Source organism: Manacus candei, unplaced genomic scaffold (genome assembly GCF_025592945.1).
Source record: "Manacus candei isolate 608988 ecotype Guabito, Panama unplaced genomic scaffold, ASM2559294v1 h1tg000065l, whole genome shotgun sequence".
Lineage (NCBI taxonomy): Eukaryota > Metazoa > Chordata > Aves > Passeriformes > Pipridae > Manacus > Manacus candei.
In genome coordinates, this window is record NW_026138113.1 from 8,626,294 (window position 1) to 8,642,500 (window position 16,207).

Consider the following 16,207-nt stretch of genomic DNA (forward strand, 5'->3'; position numbering starts at 1 on the left):
TGATGTTTGAAGAGGAGTTATAATGCTCGTTTATCTTTTCTGGGGGGGGAAAAAAAATCCTGTTAATGCAGCCTTTGAATAAGTGCTACCCTGCTCTTGAAATGCTAAAGTTCACTAAAACTCCAGTGATTTATGTGCAGCTTTTGACTGCCAGCACCTGGCAGATGAAGAAACCTACTCAAGCTTCAGTCATAAACAGATAGCATACAATTTAATTTTAATGTGCTCGTTAGTCGTAGCACATTTCAGACATAATTGTGAACGCAACACAAAATTATAGCAAAAAGACAATTTTAATGCTGCTGTAGAAAAAAAGGTTATATGAAGAGTCATATAATGGTGCTTCATTGTCAACAACAAAACAGGGCACAGAGTGCATTACAGTGTCTGTGCTGTTTACATGCCAATATTTTATACATAGATTCTCATATGGTGTCAGCTGTCAGTTACTTCTGCAAATTAACTGCCAAAAATGGAGACGAACAGAATCACTTAGTGTGCTGGTAACCACGGGTTACCTTTCATATGCCTAAAGATAAAGCTGCAGTATGGAATCTTGGGAGAATAATTAGGCAGAACAAAACAGAAAGTTACCAATTGAAATAAAAAGGCATTCTACAATAGGAAATAACAACCAAGAGCGCTTATAAATAAGTAAAAGAGGTTATATCACAGAATGCCTCATAACTTTTTAAGCAAAGTATTACAGTACAAACATTTTAAAGGCTTTATCAATGTTTAGGAAATACAGTACAAGTTTTTCAAATAGATTTAACCCTTTGAGCACTGAGTTTATTTTGAATTTTCTCTTTTTTATTTTATTTTTATTTTTTTACTAATAAATACCTTTAAAAGTCATGTTGTGCAAAACAGTTAGAATGCATGCCAGGAATGCAGTCCGTGGCTTCTGTTTCTTCAGACAGTTTAAAAAAAAAGAAAAAAACAACAAAATAAAAATGAAAAAACAAACAAATGATAGCAACACTAATAAATATGTATAATTTAAACATGAACCTCTCTTAATATAGATGTACTGTATAGCAAAACAAAGCAAAACATACTTTGCTTTAAGAATAATGTTTCTGAATACTTTATAAATGCTATCTGTGGTATCTTTTATCACATAATTTACAATGTTTGGATGTTAAAGGAAAAACCATTAGATCTAAAAAAATGAAATATACACTATACATAGGTATGGTTTATACCTGGGACTTATCAGATACAAACCCCACTGTTGCTAAAAATGCTGAAGAAAAAGAAAATGGCATTAACCACAATCACATTTTCCATAAGAGATTTTGAAATCTATACAATATATACATCTATGTTTCAATGTGAAAATTATATTTTTAAATTTCAAGGTGTGAGACACCTCTGCATAAATGGAGGTTCATATTAGTAATCGGAACTAAGCTGGTAAGGGTTTAAAAAAAACATATCCATACATTTTTACCAAATTAATGCAAAAGTGCTTCAAAGTACTCAGAGGGCTAAAGATTATAGGGTGAGAAATACCAGCACACTTAGGTCACATGAAAAAGTGCACCAGAATTAGTTATAAATGCTTAATTAAACTGTCTGTTAATGCATGCAGCTTGATGCATCAGAGGGATGCACAGCAACTAAATCCAATTTACACAAAGTTCCAAACACTTACCACTGCATTTTAACCTTCATATTTTACCAGTAACAACAGCTGATTATGCACCTCTATTTAAACACTGTACAGTTATACAAAACAGTTCAGCCCAGAGCGACTCTGGAGTTAAAATAAGAACATGTGCCAAGAACTAAACAGTAGCTTTAAGGCGTCTTTGACAGTTTTCCTCAAAGCAAATTACAGTTATTTTAATCAAAAGCAAATGCTACTGCTTCTCTAACTCCGAAACATACAGAAGATGATCCTCTGGTGACTTCCCATGTGTTTTACTAAGATGAAGTTTAACAGCATGCTTGCTTGCAAAAGTCCTGTTACAAAGTTTGCACTGATAAGAAGTTCCGATATCTTCCTCTGGAGAGGACGTCACCAGTTTTTCAGATGGTGACTTTGCTTGTGCTATCTGATTGTTAATCTGTTCACTGGACAGTTTGGACAAGTCTCTTAACCTGAAACCCAGATGCGATTCAAGATGACTGATATAAGTTGAAGGAGTTCTGATCTGTGAAGCACAGTCATTACAAAAGAACACTGGGTGCCCAGTGTCCAAATTTTTAAGGAACTTAGTTCCCCCCGTCCTTCGGAGCTGGTATTTCACATTGGCCAGCCAGTGGCTAATTGTGGTCATTGAAAGTCCCGTAAACCTGGAAATGTGCATTCTTTCTTGAGGGCTCAAGTCTGACATGATGTATTTCCCCTCTGAAGTCTGCCGTAAACTGGCTGCAAACTGGGCCTGCAATATGAGCAAGTGCTGAGGGTTCCAGTTAGACTGACGTCCCTTCCTTTTCTGAGCTGGTGTACTCTCTTCTGGTTCCTCTATTGTGGTACCATCAATGTCAGATTTCTCAGATATGCTGGAAGGTGTGGAAGATTTTGATGTGTGACTTTCTGTCAGGTTCTTCAGCATATCAGATATATCTGACAAGGCATTCTCGCGTAGCGGCGAGTTTGACATGAATGACACGACTGCAGATGTCTTTGCTGTTGTCACTGTAGATGAAGAAGATGCAGAAGATGTCGATGTGGATGACAAAAGCGCTGAACCCAAAGAGCAGCTTTTGTCACTCTTGCCTTTCGTCAAATCTATGGGTTGGTCATTGTTGACATGATAAAAATAACGGTCTAAGTGGTCTGATTTTTTGGACTGTAGAGGTGGGGTGGCCACCGCAGCCTTTTCTGCCAAACTGTTGCTCATTTTAAAAAGCATGCTCATTGGATCCAAAGCGGGCAAAGATGGCTTTGCTGCCTTCCCAAGGTGAATATTCATGACAGATTGCAGTGCACTTAGTGGGTTTACAAATGGCTGTTCGGGAGGGTGATCAGTGATGATAGCTGTGCTGCTACTTAAAGAACCTACAATGGACTTAACAGGCTCTTTCCCATTCTCCACGGGTTCTACAGTTGGACTATCCTTGCAACCATCTCTCTGAGGAACTGGGCTGTTCTGCTGGCTTTTAAAGCCACCGTCATTGGAGGATTCCATCTTAAGGGGTTCACTGACTTCACTGTTGCACGGCGAAGGCGTCGCACGCTTCAGTGGGGAAAGCTTTCCTTCAGGCTCCTTCATTTTTTCCTCCACTTTAGCCACCTTCTCAGTGACCTTCTTTACCAATTCTTCCATGGCATGGAAGTTTGTTTTTGGCACAGGTGAGGTCTGACTGCTTGGTGGAGACACCAAGGGCTGGTTTTTAGTTGGTGATACCAGTTCATTGTTCCCAAACATAGGTTTTAATGGTGTACTCTTCCCAGATGAACCCAACGACAGCTTCATCATATTAGGCAGCTGGTAGGCAGCGTGAATGCTGGGGTAGCCACCCCAGCTTGGTGTGCCATTCTGGGCTTTGTTTATAGCTGATGTAACTGTGTTTTCTAAAGACTTCAATATATCTAATCCCCCCTTAGGGCTTTCTTCTAGGTCATTTTCAGTCAAGTAATGGTATTTTGAGGAGATATCATACTTCTCCTCATCTTCACTTGACTTCTCTTTGTCTTTCATTTTGTCATCGGCAATGACTCTTTCTTTTTCTACTTCTTTTTTAATCTCAACATTTAATTTAGGGGAAACACTAGAAGGTGTGTTGGAAGGAGACGTAAAGGTGGTGGCAGCTAGTGGCACAGACTGGACTTTCTCATCTACTAAGGACGTTATTGTTGGTGTTGCTGGGGCTTCTATAATTGGCTTCCCTTTTTTCATGGCAGAGTTAGTGACTTTAATAAAATGTCCCGTCACCATCATGTGAGCTGTGAGTTCTTGCAGAGTGTCATGGGAACTTCCGCACTCCATGCACTTCAGAATTTGGGATTTCCTCGCCTCAAAGTGCCAGGCATAGCTGGCACCGTTCTGGTGACCGTAGCGATTATTTGGTGTAATGTAAGGGTTAGAATTCTTTTGAAGTGCATCGTTGGTATCTGAGATTGTTGCTTTTGGCGTCCCGCCCGTGGAATCTGGAGAACTTGGAAGATCAAGCTCCAGTGATGCTTTCTTTCTAGTAGCTGGGATAATTTTTGCTGCTACAGGTGTAACAGGTTCCTTCAGAGGCACTTTTTGGTAGTGTTTTGTTTTGATCATATGAACACTCAAATCCTGAAGAGATTCAAATGAATGACCACAGTACATACACTTTAACACTTTCTGGGCGTCTTCTTTCCCTTCCATTTCAAGCAAAGAACGTTTACGAGGTTTCGACCATCTTTTGGGGTTATTGTTATCCGTTTCATGGTTGTCATCTCGATAATGTCCTGTTTCATTCATGTGCACTGTTAATTCTACTAAAGTGTCATAGGCAGCACTGCAGTCTTTACAGCGGAATTTACTGGCTCCAGTAAATATAGAGCCATAAAGCTTACTGCTCTGTCTGTACAACTGAACTGTGCTAAAAAGACTGGGTTCAGGAAGAATTCTGCTCTGAGAAACTTGCTGCAGTGTTTTGGCCATAGCAGTCTGGTGCCAGTCAAAGCTGCCACTTCCACAACTGCTGCTGCTGCTGCTGCTACTGCTGCTGCTACCGTTGTTTTTTTCCGAAATTGGCTGGTGAAGATTCAAGTTGAGATTGGACCAGTAGGAATTGGAGAGGAAGTTGTTATATACTGCTTTCATTTGTTCTAAACTGTCAGATACCGTAGAGTCTTCCAGTGGTATCGACACCTCCTTGCTCTCTTCCTCGTTTTTAATAGAGCTGCTCTCGAAGTCTGCCATGCGGTCACTTGTCTCACTGATGTGGGACTCGCTGTCCATTTCATGGCTAGAAAATTCAGCTGCTGGAGAGTTTTGGTAGCTTTGGCAGTTCTTACTGAAGTCTTTTTCTGGACATGCATATTTTGCTGAAGGCTCCCCATCACCTGCATTTTCGTCAGGTTCCACATCTTCCTCCACCAGTGCTGCTGCTTTTAGTTCGTCTGAAACGTAGGCTATTATGAAGAGAAAAAAATATAAGTTAGTTTCTGCTCATCATACTTTTGCTTTAGCCAAAGAAGCGTACTTATTTGTAAAATTAAACAGTTAAAACTTAGTGTTTCTTCAGAGCAAGAAAAAAAATCTGCTCTTCAAACATAATTTGCCACCTTATTCTTCTCAAGGGGCAACAGCTTGAAATTAAAACTAAATTTGAAATTAATGAAGCACATTCTGGAGGTGGCATTCATTTCTAAAGTAATAAATTACTTGTATCAACCTCAGAGACAGCAGTTCCTGTCTGTCAATTAATATGTCTTATGCTTCTCCTACCCCTAATGCATTTCTTAACAGACAGATTCACAATTTAAATTAAGCAAGCATTTTTTGCTCATTACAGTCTTGAGACTCAATCCTTAATAAATATAGAGCATAACAAACATCAAAAATTTCTACAAAATAAAAAAAATCCCCAGTTAAAACAATTTTTAAAATTAGATATTTTTTAAACTATCATTATTAGTAGTGTTGTATTTTAGAGGAAAGGGTTAAAAGCAGGTGACACGACCTTTTGAAACAACTCAGAGCAATTTGAGGATATTCATTAGGGGTGCAACAAATGTCCCATTCCCATTTAAACGTGCCTTTCTCAACAAGAAAACCCATGCAGAATTATGTCAGGAGCTAGTTCAAGAAAATTGGTATGCTGTACTCATTCTTGCTGTATAAATATATACAAGACCTTCCAGTGGACCTTACAAATGTCAAAGTGTTTGCTCTTTAGACTACTTTGTCAATATTTACTCAGCATAAGCTACACGGACACCCAACAGGGATCCTGTCTCTTTTTCCCCCTCAAGTAATGCAACTGGTGATGTAAATCTAAGATACTCCTCTTGAATAGGATAGTTGGGAACTGACAGTAAACAATTTTTTTTTCCATGGTGCTTCTGTGCTTCTATTCTACATATACTAAGTCTACCTCAGTTTTTCCTTTAGGCAAGAAAACTACGGAAACACTAAAAGAAGTATCATTAACTAATCAAAATTATCTATTTATACATAATGAATTAATTTGCAGGAAAGCAAAAATAGTATATGGCTATATTAAGTGAAATTTAAAATCTCTCACAATTATAAACTTTGGAAAAAATCTCATTTTCAGTAGACTCTATGGTTGAAGACACTTGACTTTTGACCTTCTCTGCAACACATCTGGAAAGTGTAGGGTATTTGTATCTTAACCACGTTGAACAATCTATAGCTTGTTTATGGAGGCAATAGTGCAGAGAAGATACCAGTTTACACCCCAAAAGGACCTACTTTAGGCAACAGACTGAAAAATGTAGAACACTACAGTAGGTATCACATACACAGTATTAAACCTTGCAAACTTCTTTCAGGGAAAATATGTTTAAATGTTATCAGAAAACCACAAGAGACCAAACAACTGTTAAAGTGACAATGAAATCAGGCTTTTAGTTTCACATGGAGTGTTTCTTCGTTCGGTTAGGTAATACAAAGTATTCACTACTGTTCTTTCACATGGATGAATGGTAGCAAATCTTCCTCTAAGCATGTAAAGTTATAAACTGATCTTCAGAATAGAAGTTAGACCTTTGAAAGCACAAACACATCACACAAAGAGCAACATGTAATAATGATTAAATATTTCAGTTCAGATAATTTCAATGCAGAAAATTCATGCAGCCAGGGTCCTGTTTTTAACATTTGGGAGGACATAGTTTGAAAGAATTATGTTAAAAAACTTTATCATAAGATGCTTCAAAGATGCTGATACGAAGATCAGACTTTAACAACAAGTATACATAGTCTAATGAAATAGAGTTGAGCTTTTTCAAAATATTTTGAAAAAATATTATTATTTTATGTTACAGACATGATGGCAATTGGTAGTAATGTTCAGCATCTATCCTGCAAGTATTTGCAATAAAACCACTACACAGAATCTAAAAAGATGGATTTTCAGACCTTTAGCAAAGGAGACCAAAGCAGTTCAAATTACTCTCTAAAGCTGAAAAAATTTATATAACTACTAATAATGTTCAAACAACTGACTGTCAACTGCCTCTCTCTCAGCCACACCATATCCCAGTGATATGGATAAGGAAGGATGAAAGGAAGGAATGACAGCATGAAACCCACGATCTGGAAGGAAACGGACCCGTTGTCTATTCCACCTTGTGGAAACAGATTTTCTTTTACACCTCGTATTCCTTTGCCCCTGTTTTGAAATTGAATAATTTCCTTTTCACAAAGTAGAGAAGACACAAGGTTATCACCACACTGCCTGCATTACAGCGACCTCATTCACACCCGCGGGCTGAGGTGGCACACCAAGGCACTCTAACTGTACCTGCCTTTTGCTCATTTTGTCTACTGAGCACCAGGCTGAGTGTGTGCCACCCACTCCCACCACCACATCACATACCAAAGCCATGGGCTTTGTCCCTGCACACCACAGAAAACCCTCCTGGGAACCAGTGCTCACCAACACAAACTGAGGGCACAGAACCAAGCCCCTAATTAGTGTGTTATTCTTTACATTTTTATTTCTCTTACTGCTGAAGTCTTATGAATTTTGTTTGAACTTAAACACTTGTCACATTCACAGCTTTTTTAGAGAGTGACTTTTACATTAGGGAAAACCTCCAGCATGCGGCTCATTTAAATGTAAATCTATTTACCTTTCATGCTTTCTTTGCCCTTTTCACCAACTATCAAGCATATTTGCGTGTTAACCAGGAGCTGCCTCCTCTATAGCTGTTCTCCTTCCTAAGCTCAAGTTGTGAAGCCAACTTGTGACATCAGTCTTTGATCCAGAAATGCAGAAAATGAGGCAAAAATGACAGTGTGGAATTTAACCCGACAATCTGCAACTTTTATAAACTGACAGTTTGAACAAGTCCTTCTGCTCCTTCCCCTGCACAAAGGAGAGGAGGGACGAAACCTGGTCTAGTGAAAGGTGTCCCTGCCCACAGCAGGGATCATCTTTAGTGTCCCTTCCAACCCAGGCCATTGTGTGATTCTATGATTCCTCAACAAGAGAGTTGAATACCTTCATAACTGAGCTATGGATCATTTCTTTGCCAGTGGAAATCAACTGTGAACCACCACTGCTCAAATACAGGAAGTGAGGATGCTCAAGGAAATATCTTAGCCTAGGACTTAAACCACCATCCTAATCTGGAGTTTATGTCAGTAGCTTCTAATTTCTTATTTCAGGGGTTGGTCTCCTAATCCCTTGCCTTCATGGCAATATAAGGCAACCCAACAGGTTCTGGACCAGCCTGCAATGGAAGCCTTGGGGCACACTCACAGGTTCTGCAATGTCACCACAGGTAACTATGGTGGCTGTCATGTTTCCTCCTCAGAAAACCCAATTAAATTGTTCCCAGTATGTGGATAGAAGAGCAGGGACTGTGGGATTCGGTGCAGATACCCATGGAAAGGAGCCCACTTGCAACCAAGGGAAGCCCTGATCCCTCCCTGCCCCACCAGACCTTGCTCAGGGGCAAGAAATGGTCTGTATTCTGAGCAGAGATGAAGGTAAGAACTTCACTGCACCAGAAATAAGGACAAGGAGGCCTGTGGCAGAGAATTTTCTTCTTTGGTTAAGTACCTACAGGAAGAGCAAAGAGACCATGAAAGCAGAGAATAAAAACAGCAGGAGATGGTAAAAAGGTTTTCCATTGAGATTCACTGCCTGGTAGAAAGACTGTCTTTAAGGAGCACTGTCTCCAGCCCATCCTTACACAGCTGTTTCCCTATGATTATTATTTAAAAAAAAAAAAGACAAAAGACTTGTAGGTTAATATTTTTCAAGTGTAGAGTAAATGTTTGAGCTGTAGGGCATCTATAAAACTGTTCTTTGGTGCCTCAACAGCAAAGTCAGAGGGGGAAGAAAAACAACTTTAAAGGCAAGTCTAATGGTATAAGAAGTTAATAAGAGTAGAAATAAAAGAAATTAGGTGGTTCTGGGTTTTGTTTTCCCAGACTAAGAGACAAAAAAAAAAAAAAAATCACAGTTCTCAAAAACTGTTTAGTTTACATCTCACAGGGCACCATAACCCAAAGGAAATTGCCTGCAAGTTGAGCAATGGTGTCTGAGCAATGGTGTCACGGTGACATAATATTTAACCAAAAAAAAAATGGAAAGCCACAGCCTGGTGTGGCCCTCAGTTTCTGGCGATGAGGATATCAAAGGGGTTCAGAAACTTTGCAGGTGTAGCCTGTAGAGAGATTGAGAACAAATGGTTCTCTCATTAATATTTGTTATAATTATTAACTAAACTGCTAGGTAATAATGAAATTAACACATTTGATATCAATACATAACAGTAAGCTGTGGTATAATGCAATTCATTTCCACACAAGAGGGAATTACCTTCATAACTGAGCTATGGATCATTTCTTTGCCAGTGGAAATAAATTGTGATCCATCACTGCCCAAAATGATCTACATATTGTATAGACAGTAATAAACTCATATACCTGGATCTACACAGACACCAGGGATCTACTCTACAGGAGCAGAGAAATACCACCAGTCCACTATGGTTCTGGAGCAGAGGAAGGGCACGTGCAGCCAAACCAGCTGGGACTGCTGATGTCCTGAGCAATGAAGTGCCCACCAGCACCACAGCTACTGCCTCGACCCCCAACTGCCAGAGCTCCCCTTCAGCAGAAACAGGACAAACATCCCGTGGTTTTCATCCCCTCCATGGCAACATTCATCTAGTGACAGGGTTGGGGACACACCTCCTTGAGTTTATTTGGAAATAGAGACCACAGCATTAAAGGCATATTTTACTGTTCTCCAAAAACCAATTAATTGCACAATTCTTCCCTTATTTTCTGAAAAATGCATGTGAGACCATATATTTTGGCTTGGATCTATTCAAATATTTCATTTTGATACTTATGAAATTTCTTGGTTTAATTATGTCTTTTTGCCAAGAATATTTCTTTTCTTTTAATTAGCTTACTGGGGTATATTTAAACTAGTATATATGCTCTTTGCTTGAAAAAGTAACAAAACATTCCAATATTCTTTTCACACAAAAAATGCTTAACTGCAAAAGTTTATCAAAAACACTCAGCTCCTTGGAAATATTTTGGCTTTAACCAAACAGCTTTTTATTAAAAAAAAAATTTAATCAGCTTTATTATTTATTTATGCATCATTTCAAATCATCATGTCATACTAAGCGTTATCTCCCAAACCATCTGATTTTAAGTGGATTGTGAAAAAAAAAAAATCTTCTCAACTCCTAAAAACCTGAGCCCGTGTACATTTCACTCTTGAAAAAGGAGAACAGCAGAACAGGACTGGGAGCAGGAACTCTCCCAATGCTTAAAGAATGAATATTATATTACCACTAAAAAAAAAAAAACAACAGGGAAAAAAGATCATAACAGATCATAAAGTGGAGCAGTGAGCAGGACTCAGCCAGAGAAACTCCCTCTGCATCCTGACCCTGTTCCCCACACCACAGTACAGCACAAGAGGTGGCTCCTGCCACCACTAGTGCTGCTGGCAGGGCACAGCCTTTTCCTAAATATCTGTCCTATTCTGTTTTAAATCAGACACCAGCCACCTAAGAAATAACCAGAATATTTTTTAAAGATTTAAGAGCCCCCAGTTTTGGTGGGACTATGTGGAGTTAAGAGGGGGCTCAGTTCCAACACCAGCCCACAGAGGAACAGCAGCACAGATCTGACTGTACCAATGAACCTTACTCACAAAATTAATGAACAGAGGCAAGAGAAAACCAGCTCAGTGGATGGAGTCAATCAAAGACCTAATGCAAATGAAGGCATATAAAAGAGTTATATTAGTCTGTTAGAAAACTCCCACTCCACAGGCCTTCCACTTACAGGAAGAAAGGCAAACATTTCACCCACAACTTGAGCTATTTCTATCCTGAGACTGACTGATAATTCCCATGTAACTGAAATTGTATTTGAGACTTTACTCCTTGGCAGAGATGTTCACATATTCCTCATTAGGCAGTTGGAATGGGAGGAAGGAGTGACTGCCACAAGAGTGGCAAATGACAACAGTCTCTAAACGGGCGTAGCAATACTGATTACCCAGCACCTTGACAGGGACATTATTCCTGTTAGAAAGGTCAAAGGTTCTGTTTCATAGAGGCAGGACTGTCTATTACAGGAGAGAAATGTTATTTCCAAGTGGAGAGGTCAGCACTTCTCTCACACATCGGCTGAAGTCCCTGGTACCTCGCACCGGAGTACGAGCCTACTGCAAGACGGATTGTTCTGCCCACTGGCAAGGTCAAGAATATTAATTTTGAACATGTTAATTTGATGTGATGTGCATGATTAATGCTTGTTTAGCTGGCTTTTTTTTTTGTATGTTGATAAATCCGCAGCCTTTTCATGCCAGTAAGTGTGTAGTGTTAAGTCACTGGGAAGCGGTGTGGATGGATGTGACATAGGACGCCAATCTAATAGGTGGCTATCATTAGGCACTAAAAACTTTGAATTGTACTTGTGTTTGTTCCTTCATGAAAATATTGCAGCTGTCTGCCACAGAGAGCTCAGAAATAGGCCAGAGGAAGCCAGCCAGCTGCTCTGATTCAGCATCCTGGACTGGTACTACATTTGGAGAGATTTCAGTGCTCAAATCAACTGTACGTGTTAAGAGTTGAGAATTACATGGACAAGAATAGACAGTGAAGAGACAATAACAAGGAACAGGTTTATATGTCATTAAAGTGTGGGCCACCTAAACACAGAACAAAGCAAGTCCACATTAGGTACCTTTTCCTCATGTCACTGTATTTCAAACTCCCCTGGATTTTGTGCACTTTAAAGGCAGGTACAGGACTCAGAGCTCCTATTCACTTTGGACTTTAAGCTACCACATCAAAAGTGTCATATAGGCCACCCACAAATGAAAGGAAAATAAATTCAAAAACTGCTACTAATTCTGATAAGGGAGGCATTCGTTTTTCTGAAATCAAATACTGTTTAGATGTTTCTTAAATGAGAGAGTGCAAACCTCACCTTTATGTATTACCTCTTTCACTAAATATACACCTGAAAAAACAGGATACTCTAATATGAAATGATGGCTTAGAAACAACTTGGTACTATTGGACAGCATGACTTATTTGAGGTGTTCAAGAGCTTCAATGACTGCTTCATTTTTCACTACCCTGTGGAAGAAACACTCTTATCCACAGTTAATAGCTGAAAACCTGGAAATCCAAAAAAGTTATAAGTTAATTGTCTAGTGCTAGACAAGAAGACAAGTAAAGGAGCCTTTTACTCCTGTAGGTTAATATATACAATTCAGCTATTTACACAAAACATGAGAAGATGAGTTAAGTTTGTGTTTCTGTTCCCATGCTGCTTCACATTGTGTTTACTTGAATACAATATATGTATATAATTGAAAATAATTGTCAGTTTTCAGTTCAAACAGTTATTAAGGGAGAATACCTGGTGAAATACCCACAGGTGTATGTACTGTGTACAACCCAGAGCCTGTGGTTACAAAGCTCCTCTGAGCCAAGCTGCTGGGATCCAACAAATGCTGAATCTGCAGTCTGCCAGGAAACTTCTTTTCACAATGAGGAAGATAGGAAAGATTTCTGAAGTATTGTCACAACTCTCCTCCAAAGAGCTTTCTGCCCCCAGCAGAAAGCAGGACTCAGGTGTGCTCTACCAGAACTGTGCTGGAGAAGGAACATGATGGATCATGCCTCTCTCCTCCAAAACTGCACTCTGCCTTGATTTCTCCCTGGGGCCCAAACTCCTTGAATTCAACATGCTGAGCAGGGATTTTTCTAAAATCTGCTCAAATTATCCACCCATGAAACATAACAGCACTTCTTTCTGATGTGGAGAGGAGCACCTGATCCCATCACACTGCAGTGTGCTCTTCCATGGGTAGGGCTGCATGAGGATTGGTCTAAGAGCTGTCTTACTGGAGGAGTTCATCTGCCACCTTCTGCAAGAAATCTTTGACAAGAAGGGATCCAAACATTAAAAAACAGCTGATTGCCAGAAGTAATTCAGGGTGACAGTGGAGTGGAAGGGCTGAGAAACATTATGGACTCCCATGATGACAGAAGGACCTTCCTTGCTATGATATTTTTTGGAATCTATCTCCTTCCCCCTTTTCACTCTGGGGGAGTAGAGATTTGAACAGCCCCCATGGGCATATGCTTGGAATTTCTGGCTGATCCTGCTGAAAAAGGAGAAAGAAACCTCCCTGGCCTCCCTGTCACCACATAAACAGCCTTTCACAAGCATCATTAGGATAAGACCAAATGAGGAACAGGCACTGTGAGCATTCACTGGGGATTCTCAACTGCTGCTCAGCTTGAGTCAGTTCAGGGTCTTCTGTTCCCATTTCATCAACATTCACATAATATCCTCCTTCTCCTCCCCTCCCCACCCCTCCACCTTCCCAGAGAAAGGATACCCTTCCTCCAAGTACACCAAAGTCACAAATGATCATCATTCCAAGGAGCATTCCTCACTGTCCAGGGGGTGGTTAAGGGTCAGCTACCCAGCCACAAAGGAGAAACACCACCAGGGACTGGGTAACTAGTAACAAACTGGTGAAGTAAACAATTCACAAGCAGCCCCAAAGACTCGAAACTTTCACCTAAACTTAATAAATACAATTAGCATGTGCATTAGTAACAGGAAAAAAAACCCACCTACATTTGCTGTATAAATTATTCAACACAAATAAATGTGATCCACTCTAAGTAAGATAAAAGTGGCTTTTCCGTGGTTTCCAAGACAGTTTCTTGGTGTGAAATACTACAGACTTGCTGGAGATTCCCACTCCATGCAAGCACAAATGACAGTGGGAAATAAAAGTTCATCAGCAGAGAAAACAGTTTCACAGTACACTTTGACCCTAATTGTTTATTGGACTGTCTAGAATTTTTCTAAGCACAAAATTACTATTTCCTTAAATGGACAAAAATATTTACCAGAATCCTCAAATTAAAAAAAATAAAAATGGTTTGTTTTTTTTTTTGTTTTTTTTTTTTTATTTGTTTTTTCTTAAATAAAAGTCACTGTCAACATTTTGCTAAGACAAAGCCAAATTCTCTCTATGAATTGGTACCAAAACACACAGAGACACAATCTCTGCTTGATACTAGCCATTTGGGTGGCATCTTTTAATCACTGAAAAGCACACAGGGCATTCCACAGACTAATACAAGATTTGCAGCCAACTCCAGGATAAGCAGGCATGAGCATAAAAGTTCTCAATATGGCTCTAATAGCTCTTAATTATTATAATCCTTCACTGAGCAAACAGATGTTGTAAGGGAACTTGAGTTTCTTCAAATGGAGTAATCAAACTATTCTGCTTCTGTCCTGCCTCTTCTCAGTAGATGCTTTATATAGTGGAGTGGAAATAGCAAATGTAGTGACAAAATGACCATTTATTACAGAAATCTGCTTCTGAACAGAAATGATGCTGTCATTTCTCTTCATCCACATTTCTCAGAGTCTTCTGATTATGGGTTAGCCTTGTTTTAGACCAAGATAAAATCTTACACCTTATTTCCTGTAATCTTCTCATGTATTTGGTTGCTCCTAATCTGTTCACATCTTAAAAGTTCTACAGTAACTAGAATCTGGTGTTGTATTTGTGTTAAGCTATACCAATATTAACACACATCTCTGGGGCAGTTGCCTTCACTGTGAAGTTTTTAAAAATCAAGTTTCCACCTAAAATGCTTCAATATATAACAGTGAGTCATTCTACTTGGCAATTTATTTGCAAATGATCATGGCTGCTTAAGACATTCAAAATGCACCAAAAGACCCTCAGCCTGATCCTTCATTTTTCTTGCAAACTTGCTACTCCCATTGAAGCCCTTTATACAGTAGTTTCAATAGCTATTTTGGTTGCAGTGCCTCCTTACAATAAACTCCATACATCTGTATGAATGGTATAGTAGAAATCCAAATGATTTCAATCACAATTTCAGCTATTGTGAACTTGCGCTTATAATGAAGTTCCTCTATTATAAAAGGAGTTCACTGTGGGCCAACAAAGCTTTGTGTTCTTTCACAGTTGTTATTCAACCCTCATTTAAGAAAAACAACTATTGACTGCAATATGAATCTTAGGACCTGAAGAAAGCAGAGATTCTAAGGATTACCTCTACATGATGGCCCCCAGTTCGTTTTGTATGTATAGCAAAAAGAAGCACTGAATATTCATTTCACTCATTTGCTAAGTATACTAATATACACTTTTGTAAATGAGTTCTATCTAGCACTAGCTACTGAACCGAAGGGTATTTGAATAGGTGGGGTTTGTTGTAATACCACACTAAGATAATGTGCTGGAAACAAATGGTTCACTGATTCCTGAATAGAAAATTTGCTGGAAAACCCTGAGAACTAGAAGACGAGGGGGAGGGGATTAAAATGTCGCTTCAGAGCCACCAACCAAACTCCTGTCATTTTTAAAAGATGTTCCTGTGGCACAGTATGAATAGTTTATAGCCATGATTGTGAACATTCAATGTCATATAAGAAAAGACACTTGTCAAGAGCCTTTCCCTTACAAGCACCCTCGTCATGACCTGTGTTAATGAAGTTAATTGAATTTAAGATCAATAATGGTTAATTATTGCAATTTGACATTCTGAGATAAATGGCTTTAAGACAGAGAAATGTGTGTGTATGTGAATTCTCTCCAAAGAAGGTGAACACATTACAGCCTAAGAGGGATCACACAGTCCTTCCATTGATCCTGGTACAATCTGATCGACCTAATCCTCTGATGAATGTGGGCTTTTCACAGCTACAAGTAAATGTTCTACAAGACTACTCTAACCCTTGTCACTGACCAAATCTATATGAGCTGTACACTAGAAATCTATTGAGATAGATTAAAGAACTGCTGTAGAAACAAGAGATGCTTCAATAAAGATGAAGGTTTATTATATTGACTATTAATGTTACATGCAGTACGTAATTATGAATGCTTATGGATCATAAGAGTTTAATTTTGGTCACTCAGATGTAAATGATCATAACTGAATAGTATTATTAAACTAAAAAAATAACAGATTTTAAAAAAATCCAACAATCATGTTGAATTTGATGACTTAGAGTGA

General features: G+C 39.0%; 1 protein-coding gene across 3 annotated transcripts in view; it reads right to left on the minus strand.

Annotated features, from left to right (window-relative positions):
• Positions 1–276: 276 nt before the first annotated feature.
• Positions 277–16,207, minus strand: part of TSHZ3 (teashirt zinc finger homeobox 3) — a 64,708-nt gene continuing 48,777 nt past the window's right edge. For all 3 annotated transcript variants that reach the window (XM_051805539.1, XM_051805540.1, XM_051805536.1), the window contains exon 3: positions 277–5,068. In XM_051805539.1, coding sequence (XP_051661499.1) covers positions 1,869–5,068 — 3,200 coding nt within the window. In that variant the 3' untranslated portion in view covers positions 277–1,868. The remainder of the gene's footprint in view (positions 5,069–16,207) is intronic.